This window comes from Dermatophagoides pteronyssinus, unplaced genomic scaffold, assembly GCF_027571235.1.
Source record: "Dermatophagoides pteronyssinus isolate colony J.1.1.1.1 unplaced genomic scaffold, Derpt_VIB-CSIC_2022.12 sq0011, whole genome shotgun sequence".
Taxonomy (NCBI): domain Eukaryota; kingdom Metazoa; phylum Arthropoda; class Arachnida; order Sarcoptiformes; family Pyroglyphidae; genus Dermatophagoides; species Dermatophagoides pteronyssinus.
Genome location: NW_027461535.1, coordinates 1,006,875 through 1,025,342, shown reverse-complemented (window position 1 = coordinate 1,025,342; position 18,468 = coordinate 1,006,875). Strand labels below are relative to the sequence as shown.

At 29.8% G+C, this 18,468-nt stretch overlaps 5 protein-coding genes across 8 annotated transcripts; 1 reads left to right on the top strand and 4 right to left on the bottom strand.

The window, feature by feature from the left end:
- Positions 1 to 2,646: 2,646 nt before the first annotated feature.
- LOC142644820 (uncharacterized) lies at positions 2,647 to 6,777 on the bottom strand. The gene is made up of 6 exons (XM_075821610.1): positions 6,401 to 6,777; positions 5,381 to 6,339; positions 4,766 to 5,318; positions 3,299 to 4,276; positions 3,058 to 3,238; positions 2,647 to 2,987 (listed from the first exon to the last, which is right to left on the bottom strand). The coding sequence occupies exons 1-6, from the start codon at positions 6,455 to 6,457 to the stop codon at positions 2,773 to 2,775; spliced, it is 2,943 nt and encodes a 980-aa protein (XP_075677725.1). The 5' UTR covers positions 6,458 to 6,777; the 3' UTR covers positions 2,647 to 2,772.
- A 98-nt stretch (positions 6,778 to 6,875) lies between these two features.
- LOC113796383 (inositol hexakisphosphate and diphosphoinositol-pentakisphosphate kinase 2) lies at positions 6,876 to 13,587 on the bottom strand. Of its 4 annotated transcripts, none has more exons than XM_075821606.1 (7): positions 13,368 to 13,586; positions 9,423 to 11,988; positions 9,102 to 9,358; positions 8,265 to 8,765; positions 7,927 to 8,050; positions 7,568 to 7,840; positions 6,876 to 7,501 (listed from the first exon to the last, which is right to left on the bottom strand). In XM_075821606.1, exons 1-7 carry the CDS (start codon positions 13,500 to 13,502, stop codon positions 7,113 to 7,115), a joined length of 4,245 nt encoding a protein of 1,414 aa, XP_075677721.1. In that variant the 5' UTR covers positions 13,503 to 13,586; the 3' UTR covers positions 6,876 to 7,112. The 4 variants fall into 4 exon arrangements, with proteins under 4 accessions (XP_075677721.1, XP_075677723.1, XP_075677722.1 ...); XM_075821608.1 differs by having other exon boundaries at positions 8,265 to 8,609; XM_075821607.1 differs by lacking the exon at positions 13,368 to 13,586 and adding an exon at positions 12,077 to 12,205.
- A 47-nt stretch (positions 13,588 to 13,634) lies between these two features.
- On the top strand, positions 13,635 to 15,012 carry LOC113796411 (protein YIPF1). Its single transcript, XM_027346686.2, has one exon. It carries the CDS (start codon positions 13,767 to 13,769, stop codon positions 14,856 to 14,858), a length of 1,092 nt encoding a protein of 363 aa, XP_027202487.2. The 5' UTR covers positions 13,635 to 13,766; the 3' UTR covers positions 14,859 to 15,012.
- LOC113796394 (uncharacterized) lies at positions 14,954 to 16,541 on the bottom strand. The gene is made up of 2 exons (XM_027346668.2): positions 15,944 to 16,541; positions 14,954 to 15,882 (listed from the first exon to the last, which is right to left on the bottom strand). Exons 1-2 carry the CDS (start codon positions 16,326 to 16,328, stop codon positions 15,014 to 15,016), a joined length of 1,254 nt encoding a protein of 417 aa, XP_027202469.2. The 5' UTR covers positions 16,329 to 16,541; the 3' UTR covers positions 14,954 to 15,013.
- A 134-nt stretch (positions 16,542 to 16,675) lies between these two features.
- LOC113796422 (uncharacterized) lies at positions 16,676 to 17,813 on the bottom strand. The gene is made up of 3 exons (XM_027346698.2): positions 17,386 to 17,813; positions 16,905 to 17,305; positions 16,676 to 16,843 (listed from the first exon to the last, which is right to left on the bottom strand). Exons 1-3 carry the CDS (start codon positions 17,729 to 17,731, stop codon positions 16,760 to 16,762), a joined length of 831 nt encoding a protein of 276 aa, XP_027202499.2. The 5' UTR covers positions 17,732 to 17,813; the 3' UTR covers positions 16,676 to 16,759.
- Between the last annotated feature and the right edge of the window lie 655 nt (positions 17,814 to 18,468).

Sequence of the window (18,468 nt, the reverse complement as noted above, 5' to 3'; positions counted from 1 at the left end):
AAAAAACAACAAAAGCAGATTAAATTTTAGTTATAGTATACACATAAAGAACAATAGAAATGGATATCCTTATATACATTTTCGAAAAATTTTAATTCGAAAATTGGAATATTATTTAATTTCATCGTTTTTCTTCGACAGATAATCAAAATCACGAACAATAGAATCTATGTTCGGTTATTCGAACTATACTTAAACTGTTGTTGTTGTTGTTGAGTATTTTAGAATTTTGTTTTTCTAAATTCGGTTATGGACGTCAGTTTATGATACGTGTTTCGATGATATTTGTTTTGCTATTATGCTTTTGGAGATTCGGAAAAATCAACCAGACACACTACCAACATTATTCAATATTTCATCTTCATTATTCCTTTTTTCATATTTTAAAATGTCAGCTTTCTATTGTATTTTTTATTTGTTTTTTGAGAAAGCTGTTTGTAATATAACAACGATTTTTTAATAAACCAATTTAATATCGAATCTAAAAATTGTGTTTGTTTCTTTACACATTTATTAAAAAGTTACAATTCATAAAATCATTAAGCTATGGTTGGTTATTTTTTAATGAATTTTTTGAAAATTTTGTTTGTTTCATTAACAAGTTTTTAATTTATTAATTTTTTTAAAATTTGATTTTTTTTATTTTTTTGACCATAGATAATATTGGTAATAATCTTTATCATTTTCGTGTGACGCCATTTTCGGGTTATCACAAACATTGGAAACATCACTGTTTGATCTGTTGAAAAAAATTGATGAAGAAATCATTAATGATGATCATTAAGCTTTCAAAAAAAATAAAGACTTGAAAGATATTTTTTTTGCCAGAATCCATTATATATTCAGATATTTGGAAAGGGGTTAACAAAAAAAACTAAAATAATAGGATGGAAATCGAAAGGTTTTCATATCAAGCTAAAGTTGAAATCACAAATTGAACTTTATATTGATTCCAAATCTAGACACATATTGTGCAAACAATATGTGTTAAAATGTTAAATGGAGAAATAAACGTCAATAAATCTATTTTGGAATCTTATTTAACAGGAATTAAGAATGGAAAAAAATGATAGAAATCAAGAATAATTCTTTTTACAAATTTAATTTATTAAATTCAATAACTATTCTCTCATTTTCCACCGAAATATCCTTAATTGATTTAACATTTTTCTTTATTTCTTTTTTTCGTTTTTTTTCATTTAATAAAATTTAAAGTTATGTTTTGCTTTTTAAAAAAAATAAATGCTTCAAGAACCATCAAACTTGATCGTCGGTATCAAGATCTTTTAATAACTCCCAGGCCGCTTTAGCCAACAGGGCCACGATATTTATGTTCCAACTCTGCGCAATCATCTCTTTCGGATTCCTTAAGCGTCCAAAAACGCTTTCTAAATCTTCCTTATTTAACGATTGTTGTTTTAATAATATCTCGTTCTTTAATGATCTTGTTTTTTTTTGTTGCAAACTATAGTACACAATCGGATTTTAAGGAGAGCGGATCATACTCTTAAAAGCGACAAACATCATAGATGCGTCGTAGTATTTGATATGTTACGACGGTAGTGTGACCAAAATTTGACCAATTAGCTGAATTAAGCACATTGTACGGGGTACAGTGTTCTGAACACATTTTTAGCATCAACCTCAGTCAATGAACCAATGAATAATTGCCATTGCACGATTTAAAAGATGCGACACATCATCAATAATATCTTCATTTTGATTGCAATATTTCCAGAGATTAAGACTTAACATTGTTAGCTTGACTGACCGATACCCAAAAAAGTTCCAATTATTTAATAATTTTTGGTATAAGAGTATTCGATAACGTGACAAAGCCCATAACCTGTCAATATAACACAATAACATCTTTTTCCATAATAAATAAACAACTGTAGAATCTCTGCCACCAAATAAAAAAGGTTGAGTATATAAGGAAAAAGCTTAACGGAATTAGAACTAATTTTCGGGCTATTACAAAAGCCAATCAAGATTTTTAATCAATAGACGTATAAAATTCAATCTTTTCCAATATTTCTTGATTTCGATTATCTTCGACATCTATATCAGACAATAGCTTGCTATGCTCAGAAGCAAGTTCTTTGGCCAAAGTATTAACCGATGTAGTCAACTCAGGACTGTTTACCAATTGACCCAATTCAAAAAACATTGAACAATAATGTAATTTTTCTTCTAATGACCGGATAACATTTCCACAACTCTTACACAAGTTCAGAAGCAAGAGAATAATGATTCATGTTTATTGAGAGGAAACATATAAATAAAGAAGAAATTGTTCTAAGAACTAATTAACTCAATTAAGGGGAGCTACTATATATTCTAAATTCGAAAAAATTTAGTTCGAATTTTCGAATGTATTTTCTCACAGAACAAGTTATATTTTATTACGAACAACAGTTCTCATCATATATTTATAATAAACTAAATTATAATTGAATTACAACTTAATTCTAAAATACTCAACAACTACAGTTTGTTTGCTTAAAAAATTGTTCCCTCAATTTTAGCTTTGAAGCAAAACACACAACAAACAATGCACAATCGTGCCATATTTATTTTCAATTAAATTAAATTAAATTAATTAACAATGCACAATCATTTTTGTTTATAATAAAAACAAATCAATTCTTTTTATAATCTTTTATTTATTTATTGAAATAATAATTCAAATTTAAAAATTTAAAAATTAGAGCATATAGCTCAATTGTTGTTGATTAGGGAGAGACACAACCCAGATTATATCATTCGACATTATCGAACAGTTTCACGAAAACGTAGTATAGCCGGTACCGATGTACAAGGTAGAAAACCTTTTTCCGTTATAACAGCCGATATAAATTCTCTTGGTATAAGATCATAAAAAAGATCTAAAAAATTTAAATTTGTAACAATATTATTATCATTATTATTATAAATTTTGGCATTGTTTGATGAACAATCGAAAAAACTTTCCATTGAATTGGCGCCTAAAATGATTATTAAAAATGATAATGAAAAAAGTTATCAATTTTATCAAAGTTATTTTTTTCAGCTTACCAAGTTCATTCTGTATAAAACAATCAGTATATGCTTGATCAGAATATTTATATGTTTCACAACAAACAATTACTGGTACATTATATGCTTTTGCAACCAATGCAATTTGTGATGAACCAACTGTTGACATAACATAACCATTACAAAGTACTGAATGTGCTTCTAATATTACTTTGTTTACCTGGAAAGAAACAATAATTATTATTACAAATACAATCAATCAATCAATATGGATACAAACATTTTTCATTACACATAGAATAGCATTAATCAAAACATAAGTAGTTTTAATACCATGTTTGGTAAGAAATTCAACCATTCGTCGGCCATCAAATCTTGGACTAGTATCAACAACAATAACATTAAATTGTACTTTTTGTTTGATAGCATTCAAAAATATTTGTTGCATTATAGTTGATGAACCTAATGTTAAAATTGTTTGTGTTTGTTCTTGTGAATTGATTGGAAAAATTTTCATTGCATGTTCACAGGATATTGCATCACGTGAACACATTATTTCTTCATCAATAAATATTCGAATAGATTTACAAACTTTTGAACGAAATTCTGAATCATCAACACCGGATGATATACGTGAAAAAATCATCTTCAAATGCATTATTGCATTTATCATACTGATCGATAATGGACGACATTTGTTTAGAAAAATTTTACAATCTTCAAAAATGATTCGTTGTAATTCTCGTTTAATATCTTTTACTGGTTGATAATGTTGGATTACTTCTTCAAAAGCAATCAACATTGCTACACAACGAGCAGTTGGATCTTCGATTAAATCTTTGTTTATCTGATAACCAATCCTAATGACGATTGGTGGTACTGATTTTATAGAAATTTTATTCAATTCAGAAATTCTTCTTGGTAAATGTGAAAAAATTCTGATTGGAAGTTCTTTATTCGAAAGAATAGATTCTTGTTTGGTTAGAATGGGAGCCGTTTTATTTTTGTGCTCATTTTTATCCAATGATTCTACTTTTGTTTGTTCTTTTGGCATCGAATTTTCAGATCTATTGACAATTGGCTTTGATTTTTCACGATCAGTTGGCTTTGTTTGCAATGATTGTTGACTTCCAGATTTGACAGCACGTTGTGCTTCTTGTAAAGCTCGACGTTCGGCTCTTAATTCTGCTTTTGTCTTAGATGATTTATTGATTTCGGTTTTTTTCTTCGATTCCAATTCTTTTTTAAATTTTGCTTCCTAATTAAAGAAAAATAAGTCAATTTTTTCAATTGAACTGCCATGATGCAATGTTCAAAAAACAAAGCAAAAAAAACTTACAAATTCTGCTTTACGTTGAGCTTTTTGCAAAGCTTTTTGTGCTTTTTCTTCATCGGTCATTGTTTTATTTACAATTTTATTTTCCATAATTTTAAAATTTCGATCAAAATTTTATTTTTCGGTAACATCAAAAAAACATTCGAATTGACCGATGCGGACAGATGGACAAATACGCGTACGAGCGTGGTAAGTTTTTCGTAAATTTCATTTCATTTTTTTCTCGTAACGGAAAACTTCCCGGAAATCATTTTTGTATATTTTGAAAAAAATATCAATTTTTAATGAAAAAAAAATAATTTATGAAATGCAAAAAAAAATACAAAAAAAAGGATACAATTTATAAAATGAATGCATTTGGATTATGAATATAATTTGAATAATAATAATAATAATTCATGGTTCACGAACTTCGCTTGCTTCTTGTATAACATCGGCAATAACTTCATCAACTGTTTTTAATTCTAATGTTTCTTTCAATGATTCATCTTCAATAACAACCGTAAATAAAAGTTTAACATTTTCTCTTAAACGATCAAAAAAACTATAATCTTCAGCTTTAACTGGTTCATGATTACATTGTTTAATTAATGATTCTAATAATAAATCAACTGGTTTATTTGGCCATCCATATCCTTGTAATAGTTCTTGATTAACAACATAGGCCAACAATTCACGAATAGCTTGACAAAGTTTATCATCACTGATTTTTCGTTGTACCAAACGATATTTCATTTTATTCGATTGTGAATTTTCTTTATTCAGATTTATATCCTGTTCTTTATCAATAATAACAAAACCATGTTGATTGAGCAAATCATCCGATTCATCACGATGTGCTTTACGAATATGACGCATAAGACAATCTTTACGTATAAATGCATGGCTACATTTTTTACAAACTATCGGTTCTTCTTTACGATGCGTCAATATATGAACATTTAATGATGCTTTAATGGCAAAACTATAATGATAACGATAATTAGTGATTAATTTCAATCGAAAAAATTAAAAATCTCAACATACCTTTTATTACAATAAAGACAATGATAATTTTTCACTCCAGTATGAAGAACCAGATGTCTAGTTAAATCTTCTTTTCTTGTAAATGCTTTTTTACATGATGGACAAACAAATGGTTTAATTTTATCATGTACATATTTTTTATGCATATCCAGTCTTGCTTTACGATTAAATTGTCGATCACATTGATCACATTTAAAACCATTTTTACCAGTATGAAAAAACAGATGTGCTTTTAAACCACCAGCCTGTATAAATTGTTTATTACAATATTGACATTTATGTGGCCTAATACCAGTATGTATTTTTGAATGACGACTTAATGTACCTTTTAATGAAAATTTTAAACCACAAATATTACATTCAAATGGTTTTTCACCCGTATGAATTCGTATATGTTTTTGTAATGCACCATTATTTGTAAATGATTTCGGACAATATGAACATTGAAATGGTCTTTCACCAGTATGTATTCGTTCATGTATGATTAGATGACTTGGTGTATAAAAATATTTACCACAAATTGTACAACAACATTTTCTTATTTTTTCCGTACGATCAGCATATTCTGAATGTTTTTTTCGTATATGTTGTTGTAGATTATCATGACGTTTAAATTTTTGATTACAATAAAGACAATCAAATTTTTTCATCAAATTTGATTGTTGTTGATTATCCGGTTGATTATCCGATTGATTATCAAAACAAACATCACGTAAATGTCGTTTAAGATGTGTTTTTCTTGAAAATTCTTTCAAACAACGTTGACATTGTATAATATTATGTTCAGATTTTAAATGTTTGAATAATTGTTCTGTTTGTTCGAAAATTAAAGAACATTTCGAGCATTGATTTGTTGAGCCATTCGTATCAATCGTGGTGTTATCGCTTTCGGCAGAATTCGAATCATCATTATCATCGATTCGATTGTTGATGAGATCAGATTGATTAGTTTTTGAATTCTATTTATCAATATTAGATCAATGTTAGTTGAAAAACAGTTTATTTCAATACAGAACTTACATTATTAAGATTTTCAACAAAATTATTATTCGATGTTGATCTAGTTTTTGGAGCCATTTTGAGATATATAAACAGGTTCAAAATGATTGAACATTGAACAAAACGATAATCAAACAATGGCTCATGCAATTGAGAGAGAGATTCAGTCGGATACGAATATGAAAGGAGAATGGACACACTGTTGACAAAAACAAAAACAAATTCAGCTTACGCTAGCTTCGCTTGTAAAACTGGCGCGGTCAGTATGAAACAATCATCATCATCATCATCATCACCAAATCTCACAATAACTGTGAAATCTCATTTTTTTTTCTCTTCGTAAAACGATAATTCATTCATAACAAAAAAAAAAAAAAACACAAAAAGATGGCTACCATCAACTTCACTGCCTTGTAAATAAAATAAAGGATAATGAATAATGCAATGCAGTGAAGCACACTTGTTGAGCATTTGTGATTGTGCTGACATCTTTGGATTGCGGAAAAAAAGAAAAGAAAGAAACGAAGAATCTTTATTGAAAATAACGATAAATAACAATTTTTTTTGAAAAGAATCGAGATCGAAATTATTTAAATCAAATGGATTATATAGAAAAAAGAAAAACATAAGGATTTTCATGGCTGATCACTTGTTGAGGGAAAAAGGACATTTCGTGTTCAGATAGAAATTCAGATAGTTTTGTTGACTGTTTGATTGGTGATTGATTGATTGATTAATTTGATTGATCAGATTTTGATTGATCATTAGATTTGAATGAAATTAATAATAAATCTGATTGTTCCATTGATGGTATAGGCATTAATACAGGCATTGGTGATTTAGATGGTGAACAAGGAAAACGATACCAAGGTGAAGTGATCATTTTATCTAAAAATTCACTTAAATAACGTAATGATAATGCATTATGTAATGTTTCTAATGGTCGGATTGTTGGCTGGCCAGGTGTATCAATGACAACAGTATCCTGTAAATTTGGTGTTGATGATGAACCACTAATAACAGCTGTAGAGAATAATGTCGAAGTTGAACCAAATTGATGATTTTCCGGTATATACAAACGCATCAATTGTGTTGGTATTGAATTTCGATATCCTTTACGAACTAAAATTCATTAACGAAAATAACATTTGAAAATATTCATATTTTTACAAAGATAAACAAACTTACAATTTGTTGCTGAATGTCTTGGTTCACGATAACCACCACCACTACCACCACCAGCAACTGAAACATCATTCCAACTTAATGCAATTGTATTATCTTTTTCTAATGTTGGTAATTTTTTCATTTCTTTACGTTGATTATTATGATGATGATTGGGATTAGTAGGATTAGGATCCGATGATGATTTTTCATTTTCTAAACTATGTGCACGTGTATCCGATATTGAATAACTTCGAGTGATTAGATTGGCTGTTGTTTCTTCACTGCTATTTGAAACTGTTTGAAAGAAAGAGAGAAAAAATATTTTTTTGGATAAAAATTATCCATAAAAAGTCTGATGATAAGGATAGATAGATAGATACTTTTACGATCAATCGAACAAGTCGAAACAGTAATCGGAATTGGTTGCGTTTTCATTGTTGTTGTCTCTACCAATGATTTTTCACCTGGACTTTCTGGTTCTTCAATGATTACCGGTGAATCTACCTGTAATAAAACAAAAAAATAAATAAAACTTCAATTAATTCAAATATTCAAATTGATAACCAAAAAGTGATTTTGAAGCAAAAATTATTAAAGCGAAAATGAATGAAAAATGAAACAAAAAATGGAAAAAAAGAAAAGAGCAAAGAAACAAAACAGCAAAAAACTACGAAAAAAACGACAGAAAAATTGAATTTATAAATGGATTTACACTCACAGCTTGATTGTTTGAAGCAAAATTATTAAATTTATTATTATTATTATTCATCATAAATCTATTTCGGCATTGTGTTGAAATTGAAATGGATGGTATCTGATATGAATTTGGATAATTATTATTTATGGTTGTTGATGTGCTCGAGGTATTCAATTTATTTAATGTTGCATTTGTTGTTGTGATCGTATTGGTTGTATTGGTGGTGGTGATTGTTGGATTAATACTACAGCATATTGCGGTGGCGGTGGCAATGGTGGTGGATTTTAAAGCATTCGTTGGCCATGATGATGAACATGTCGTTGCTCGTTGTTGTTGTTGTTCCTGTTCCAGTCGTTGTTGTTGTTCCTGTATAACATTTGATGATCCATCAATAAAAACTGAATCAATTTTTGACTGTATTTGATCGATATCATTATCATCATGATTATCATCATTATCATCATATAAAAATTCATCTTCTTCTTGTATCGAACTTGGTAATGAAGAACTTAATACAATTTTCTTCAAAACATTGAACATTGAACATTGGTGGTTTACAGGAACGACATATATACGCGGGAGGATTTTTGGTTCCGAAATAAAGCATAGACATCAACCACAACAACAACAACAGTGACGAAGACGGCGACGATGATGAAGGATGTTGGATGAAGGATATACAGGTGGTGGTGGTGAGGGGGGAGGACAAGACACATTTTTTTAGTTAGTAAAATTTTAAATTTGGATTCAATTCTATAAGGAATTTTAAGCAACTAACTATAGTGTTTAAAGGGTTAATAATAATAATGATGATGATGATGGTGGTGTTAATGATGAAATGAAATGTTTAACACTTACCTTTGTTTGTGTACTTCTGGAACCAGTTTGTGTACGAAATCCTGGTCCTTTTGGTAGATTTTTCTGATTCAAACAACAAACAACACCTGGACTAAAATGTAATTCAACATGAAAACGATCATCGGATTGAGGATTTTTTGTCTGATCTTCATATAACATTATAACAATTTGTGTTAGATAATTTAATTCCGAAATAACTGATATATAATCCATTGCACGTTTCCATTGTTCATCTTTGGATTCATCGAAAAGTCCACCTAAATTGAATCGAATCAAATCAATGAAATGTCAAAAATCAAAAAATCAATCAATCAAACAAACCTAAACGTATAACATTCAATAATGAATGAATATGACTTTCACTTGTAAAATAAAGACGTGTACGAACATGACGACCAGGTGATGATACACCATATGAATATTGTGGATTTAGACGATTAACTGATTCACCAGTTTCTTGATCAACCGATTCAGCATCGGTAATAATACTCAGCAGGTCGGCTTTAATTTTTTTCAATAATGGTGTACAAGTACCCAAGCCGATTGTTAATTTTTCATAAACATTTGTACCATATTCTTGTGGTATAACAATATCGGCCATTGCTTTTGCATTTGTATAAAAATCATGTGCATCCGATGATTGTAGGAAATGTTGATTATGTTGTAAATCATATTTAATACAATCATAAATATCCGGTATTTTTGTTATATCATATTTTCCATTTTTTAATTTAAAATCTTTTTCCAATTTTGACCAACGTCGTTGCATCAAATCCCATGTTTCACCATAATAAAGATGTGCATCTTGTAAATGACTTTCATTTCTACGTTCTTTTATTAAATTATTTAATTTTCTAATAAAATTATGTATTTGATCACATGATTTTACTGGGTTTTTTACAAAATTCATTGCATTCGTAATGGATGGTGCTTTCATTGGATTTAATTTTTTTTCATCTTCCTCTGTAAATTCATGATCTAATTGCATTAGTTCATGTATTTTTTGTTTAACCATATTTTGAAATTTACTTGAATCACAATCATTATCTAATAAACCATTTGTATTTGCACTTTTAACCATTTGTACTAGTATGGGTGTTAATTCACCTTCTAATGCCAGTAATCCTTTTGCAAATGCAGCAGCAGTCATTTGTACACGACCTTCATCCGATGCATAAATTTTTAAATCATGACGAAATGTTGAATGCAGCCGAAGAAAACCAAGACCTTGATTACCGGAATATTCACCTTGTCCACCCGGATACATACAACGAAACAGTTTTCCCATTTCTTCAGCTTGAATACGACCTCTTGGTGTTAATTCACCACCCCATTTAACAATACAAAGTAATGATGGTTCACGTGGTAGATCTTCTTCACTACTTGAACGACGTGGTCGTCCTTTTGGTTGATATTTTAGTTGAACTTTACGATTAATACCGGAAAAGTGGCCATACATTTCTAGAACAGATTTCAGCTGTTCTAATTTAAAACGATTTTCTTCAATTTCAGGATCATGATTTTGATCAATTTCACTTAACAAATATCTTGCTACATCTAAAATTTCTTGTAATTGTTTTGGTTGTTTTAGTTTAACATGATGTTGATTATCTTTAAAACCACCATAATTTTCAAATATTTTAAAAAATTTTGGATGTTTTACTTCCATTTTCATTTTTTGTTTTGGTGTACGATCACCATGTCGTATGACACCGACAACACAACGTAATTCCATCATTTTACCGAATGTTGTTGGCATTATTGGTGGATCATCCAATTGAAACGGTATCGACCATGGTATATGTAGTTGTGGTGCTAATATTCGTAGAATCATATTGCCCAATAATTTTGCTGCATCATCATAATATTTCATTGAATTTTTTACGAATGAAAATCCATTTACATCACATACATAGGATTTCCCATTGGCACGTAATAAATCAAAACCACAAACTGTTTGCCGAAATGCTAAACAAACTTTTCGTGCTATTAATTTTTCTACATTACTTAACATAACTGGATATCGAACTTCTTTTCCATCTTTATCACGTTCAACTTTACCATCTAATGCGGGTGATTTTCTTGCTTCTGCATGTGCATAATCTGGTCCAACCGTATAAACTTTAACATCAGTACCATCGGTAGGCATAAATTCTTCATAAATATAGCTACCAGTTTTCCGTACTTGACTTTCTTGTGAATAAACCGATGAACGAGAACCAATTTTTCGAAATAAACGTTGACTACCACCACCAGCTGATGATGGATAATAAATATAAATATTATGATCTTCAGCTGAAATTGGTTTTTCCACAAAAGGCTTGTTAAAAACAATACCATTAACTTCGATTGAATCTTCACTTTCGATCAGTATACCTTCGTTTGGATCCGATGAATCACGATCCAATACAACATAACGTGGTAATTCAATACCTGAATCTTTAATTGTTTTATAAACTTTACGTCTATCTTGTATATCATATTGCATATGTAGATCATTTATAACAAATGGTTCACGTAAATTTGCATATTCAATTGCTTTGTTTAATGGAAAACCTTTTGAATGAAATGATATTAAACAATCAACAATTGGCCATTCATTAACAGGTGAATCCAAAATGATCGATTCATCAAATACAACAGTACGAATATATTCAAATTCATTTAGCCGGGATAGAATTTCTTTCATTGGTTTTGATTGTGATTTTTTTGACATTGAACATATACCAACTAAAACTTGTTTCTCTTCATCAACAACATCATCATTATCTTCATCTTCATAATCATAGTCGATTTCACCATCGTAATCCGGATTATATTCTTCATTTTCATTCGATTGTTGTTGTTGTTGTCGGTGTTGCTCATCCAATTCTAAATCATCAAAATTCTAGAAAACAAAAATGGGAAGAAAATTTCATAATTAAAAATCAATCGGAAAAGAGATATCCTGGAAAAAGAGACTCGATAAATACTACCTCCCAATCAAAAAACATAACGAACGGCTATTTGAATTTCAATTTTTTTTTGTTTATTAATTTTTCAAAGGAAAAACAACGTGATGATGATGAGCAGCAACATTATTATCATCATTTTCGCGAACTGAACAAGCAGACAGAAAACTTATGATAATGATGATAAACTACGGTTGTTTGTTTGTTTGTTTTTTGTATTATCATCATCATCATCATCGTTTTCATGAATATGGATTTTACTAAACTACGAATCGATCAGGATAAAAGCAAAAAAAACTTGTTATTAAATAAAAAACAGCAAACATTCTATTCATTACATATGTCGTGGTAAAATTATTATTCATGGGAATTGGAAAATCAAAACAAAATATCAGCAAACTTATTGGAAGGAAATCGAATAACGAAAATAAACAAATCTTGTTGATGAAGTTTGGACTATGGACAAAAATGGAATTGGAATTGATAACAAATTAATTTAGAAGATAAAAGACAGGATGCCGATGAATATGGATTAAAATAATATTAAACAATTATTTAGATAATGGCTAAATATGGTAATGGCAATAAAAGATAAAAGGTAAATTCGCCGAACGAGGTCAAAAGGAAATCATCGATGGCAACATTTGGTAGACTAAACAAATGGATGGATGTTTGATCGGGCATATATAAACCCGATCAAACTTGGCAAACGTTGTTCGGATTCTAGTCGGTTGGATACCAGGATTGATGATTGGTTATTGGTTATTGGTTGGTCATTGGTTAAATCATCGGTGGAAAACTGGCGGAATTCGAACCATTGGTGGAAATCGGCGGAACCAACAGTGATTGGTTATTTGGTTATTTATATTTTAATTGGTGGTTTATCTGGTGGTTAATATTTGTATTTAATATTGATGGTTAAATTGTGAAAATAAAGTTAAATTAATAAAGTGAATATTTTAAATGGTGGAAAACGATTTGATTTTGATACATATTTGTTATTCGGTTGTTGTTCTTGTGGCTGTTGTTGTGTAACTAGAATCAACTTGTTTCATTTCATTTCATCATCATCATTTTGATGTTGTTGTTGTCATTCGAAACGAATGTTTTTCTCTATAAAGCTCTTTAGGAGATTCTACTCATTTGCAATTCACTTCAGTCATTGTTAGAATTAATTCCCGATTTAGCAAAACAATTGTGTAGGAAAATATGACAAGCTTTTTTATATGTGATATAACCTGTCAACAAGAGTCTTTGTCAACAACAGTCAGTTATCTAATCAAAACTTTTTTATAAATAACAAAAAATTACATACTTTTTCATCATTATTTAGATAGAAAAATGGTCGTCCATGACGATATCCTTTAATTTTTTTTCCTTTTTTTCTGTTTGATAATGGTGGCCGTAAATGTTGTTGTTGTTGTTCCGAATTTGATGATGATGGTTTCATTGTTTCTCGGGATAAAAATATTCAAGTCATCATTTTTTTTTGAATGAAAATTTCATCAAACAACAACAAGAGGATTCTAATTCTGCCTGTAAAAAGTCATGACTCTTTTTTTTTTTTTTGATCAAAACACAATTTTCGTAATGATTCATAAACAAACCAAAAGATGGCATTCAAAAAATTCCAAAAAAAAAATAGGATTATCCAGCTGATGACGGCAACAATTTATCACTGAGTTTTCAAGTGTTTTTTGGTTTCAAAGAAATCATGGATTCGAATAATAAAACATCCGATTCGGCAATATTATTTTTGGATTCGACATTTGATCCACCATTGAATCCACCACCACCGCCAACATCAGATAATCATCCAACACAATCAATGGATGGCCATCAAATATTGAATCAAGTTCAATTACAATTTATACCAAGTGGTAATGAAAATCTTTATGTTAGTGGACAAATTCAAAATACACAACAACCAACACAATCAACAGCAACCAGATCATTCGTATTGGAACCATCGATTATTGTAACCGGTTCGACTGAACAACAAAAAAATCGTGATACAGATTTTCTTGTCGATAATGATGATACACAACCGATTGATTTGGGATCACCTGATGGAACAAAAAATGAAAATCAAACAAAACTAACCATATGGCAATTTGATTATTATGCCCGTTATTTTGATCTTACAACTGATCAATTTATTCGTCGAATTATTTGGTCACCAGTACCATTAACACAAGGTAATGAAAAAGGAACATATATTGATCGTTATATACATTCGAATCCAGATCTTTATGGACCATTTTGGATACCAATTACATTGGCATTTACTATTTCAATTTGTGATGATATTATTCGACATATGAATTTGAATTCAATGAAAACCATTTCAACAATCAATCCTATGATGATGGATCATAATTCAACAATCAAACCGACACCAATAAAGCAAGAATATCATCCATTAACATTCGAATTTGAACGTATCAATATGGCAATGACAATAACATTTTCATATATTATTTTAGCACCATTAATATTATGGTCATTTTGTCAATGGCGTCGTTGTTCAAAACTTTATACATTTATTGAATGTATTTGTGCATATGGTTATTCACTGTCATTATTTATACCCGTAACAATTCTGGCATTGATTAATAATCGTCAAATTCAATTTATATTTTTTGCTTCTGCAGCATTCCTTTCTGGTTCAGTGCTGCTAATATCATTCGGACCGGTTGTACATTCTGATCCATCACGTTCATTTAAATTTGCATATGTTATGCTTATATTCATACTAATATCACATATTGTATTGGCATTATTTTATCTTTATATGTTTCTTTGAGTTTGAAATAACTTTAACTGGATAGTCAGAAATTGGTGAGCGAGAGAGAAAGTGGTTAAGTTTTATTGTTACTATTATTAATTACAAATACGAGAAAATTACAAAAATAAAAATTGTTTTTTACAGCAGCCAGGTAGTTGTTGTGAAATTTGAATTTACAATTGTTTCAACATTAAATACGATCGTATTGATTCAGGCAGATATTTTAAATGTTTTATCGAACGATCGGAATATCGTCCTAATGATTTTCGAATGCAACAACGACATAGATGCATTAAACGTGGAAAATATGATGGCCCTGGTTGTTGAAATAGAAATTGTTTGATTTGATGGAAATTTTTTTGATCTTCATTCATATGATATTCATCGGATAGATAACGCGGAAATTGTTGTAAATCTTTTGCTGAAATAATTGGTAATGTTGCTAGTGCTTGTCGTGCAAGAACATATTTACGATCACGTATTAATGAAAATATTGGCGTTTCACCACGTAGATTTTCCACACCTACATCGGCTCCATTACGAATAAGTTTTTCGGTAATCGAATCTTGATTACGATCAATCGAAATGTTTAATGCAGTATCACCACCTGGTGATAAACCAATCGGTTGTTGACGATGATGATTATTTTCAAATTCCCGTGCATTAACATTACAACCATGATCGATTAATAATTGTACAGTTTGATTACCATCATCAAAATGATCACTTGATCGACGAATAGCAGCCAATAATGGTGATATACCGGCCAAATTTGCATCGTTTGGATTACAACCCGAACGTAATAACAGTTTAATAAGACGTACATTTAAATTATAATTAGCAAGTATAGCTGTTAATAATGGTGTTAAACCGGAATAATTTTTCGAATTTACATTTGCACCACATTTTATAAGATAATCAACAATATCGATTTGAGTATTCGATGGATAATTATAACATGCTTGATTTAATGGTGTATTTCCATTTGATTGATCTTGTTTTTCAATATCGGCACCAGATTCGACAAGAATTTTGACTAGTTCTTTGCGGGGTTAAAACAAATGAAAAAATTTACGAAATTTACTGAATCAAAAAACACTTACCAAGTGAATGAGTTTCAATAGCCAACAATAATGGTGTTGATGATCGAATTGAATGAATATTTGGATTTGCACCAGCACTAATCAATATTGAAGCAATTTTTGGATAAACAAATTGACATGCATAATGTAATGGATACATAAATGAACGATCCATCATATTAACATCGGCACCATTTTCAATAAGAAATTTAACCATATTCAGATTACCATTTTTAACACTTAAATGAAGTGGTAGTTCTTTTCGATGATTAAAATAGGAATTTGCATTTACCAGATGAATAATTGATTCGGCTAAATTAATATTATTAGTTACGATAGCAATTTCGAAAATATTTTCATTTGTTTCACCAACTACAACAACACCACCGCAAGACATTTTTTCCATTCAATGACGATGATCGAAGAATTCCAATTCGAATTCAAGAATCTTGGATGAATTCATTCAACGCAAATCATTTCGGGTGTGAACAATTGTTTTTTCATTTCACTTTTTTAGATTTTCCAATTTTTTTCCAATTTTCGAATATAGAAAAAAAAGAATCACATGGAACGCAACAAAACAACACTAACAACAACAACAATACCCACCACTACCATTCATCGAACGAACGAACAAGAACAGAACAGACCAATTTTATTCTTTAACCAAGACGTACACAGCAGAACACAACAGAACATAGTCGAGTATCCTTGATCAAGGATTCTTTTTTTTTTTCGTTATAATAATCATCATTGTGTAATAAAATTAGTAATTTTTATTTATTAATCGTAGTTATAATAAATATATAAGTCAAATTACAACTATTTTTTGTTTTGTTAACAACGATTGATGATGGTTGGTGATACAATGATTGATTTGATGTGTTCAACCACCAAATTAATGGCGATTCGAACATTTTCCTATAATGAAAAATGAAAAATGAATTTTATTCAATTTTTTTAAATAAAAAAAATAACAAACCTGTCTACCAATGATGAAAAATTGACACGGATTACAATACGGTTTTGGCGATACAATCCGTACATCGGTAGACCACTGGATAAGGATGATTTTCATTGCGTTGTTGGCGAGAATAGATGGAACCAAATCCGATCGAACTGGTAAACGATAACAAATTTCATCAGGATTGGGTGAAATTAAATCTCGAAATCGTTGCAAAAAATAGATTCCGGTAGTAATGATCAAAATAATGGAATAGACGATACGGATGGCATTTCGTGAAATGATCAAGAACGATTGTCTTGAACATTGTGATGGTCGTCGGAAATTATTTGTCATCCGTTCATTCAAATGATATTGCGGAGAAATGATTTCGGTTCCGGTCATTTCTCGAATTCGGCGGATTACGGTACCATTTCGGCCTATTTCAATAATAATTATTTCGAAATTAAAATCTATTTGCTTTTCAATGTAGAATCAATCATAAAAGATATCAACCTACCAACAACACGAGCAGCCAGATAAGGATTTTTAAATTGAACACCAAAATAGATCAATTCGTCATTGCTTGAACAATCATCCGGATGATATAATTCGAAAAAATCAATCAATTCAAAATAATCATCAAAATGTCGTTTAATCCATGTCTTTAATCGTCGTATCGATTCATTTTGGCCAAAGAATTTAGCATTATCTAAGAATTCTTGCAAAAATTCCATTTTTTCAAGATCAGAAACAAATTGAAAGCAAAAGAAATTAAAACTTATTACTTGTCGCACTATCGTTTCGAAAATGAATGTGAAAAAAGAAAAAATATCAAACGATATAATAAGGACCATTTTTTGCATTTTCCATTCAATAGCCAGACAGTCTGGCGCCTTATTATTTCCCTTGAATTTTCAAGTCTTGATTTTGCATGCGCATATTGCATTTCATTCACATTGCTGTATAGCATGAAACTATAGTAGTAGTATTTCTAAATTTCTAATTCCGTGGAATTTTGAATTTTCGAAAAAAGAAAAATTTTAAATTTTAACACGTTCGCTACCGGAGGTTTTGAAAAAACACATAGAACTACAGCAAATAAACGACCAGCAAATATGCGTCGCTGGTAGCGAACGCGTTAAAATAAACAACCAATTCAATTTATTGAAAAAAACGTTTATCCGAAATTTCGGATTGATCATATATTGTACATATAATGTTGAGCTTGTGATGGGGTTTTGTTGTATATATTTTTATTCATAATAATAGATTTATCCATCAATGCACGAGCCAGAAATAATGAAAAAACATCCGGAAGAACATAGAACACAACCAATAACATGTTCTATAGCTTTTTTTTTGTAACCAATGTGACCCTCATTTGCGTATTCAAATTTTTTTTGATACCAAACAATTGTACTAAAAAAACGACGCATTAATGAAAAATCTCCGTAAAAGATATTGCGTCAGTTATCGATAAAATCTACGAAATCAATTTCAAGAAATTCACCAATCCAAATGTATCGGTCATTTGAACAATTGATTCAAATTAAGAATTGAAATTTCAATTGACGATTTTTTTTTTGTTCTCAATATGGAA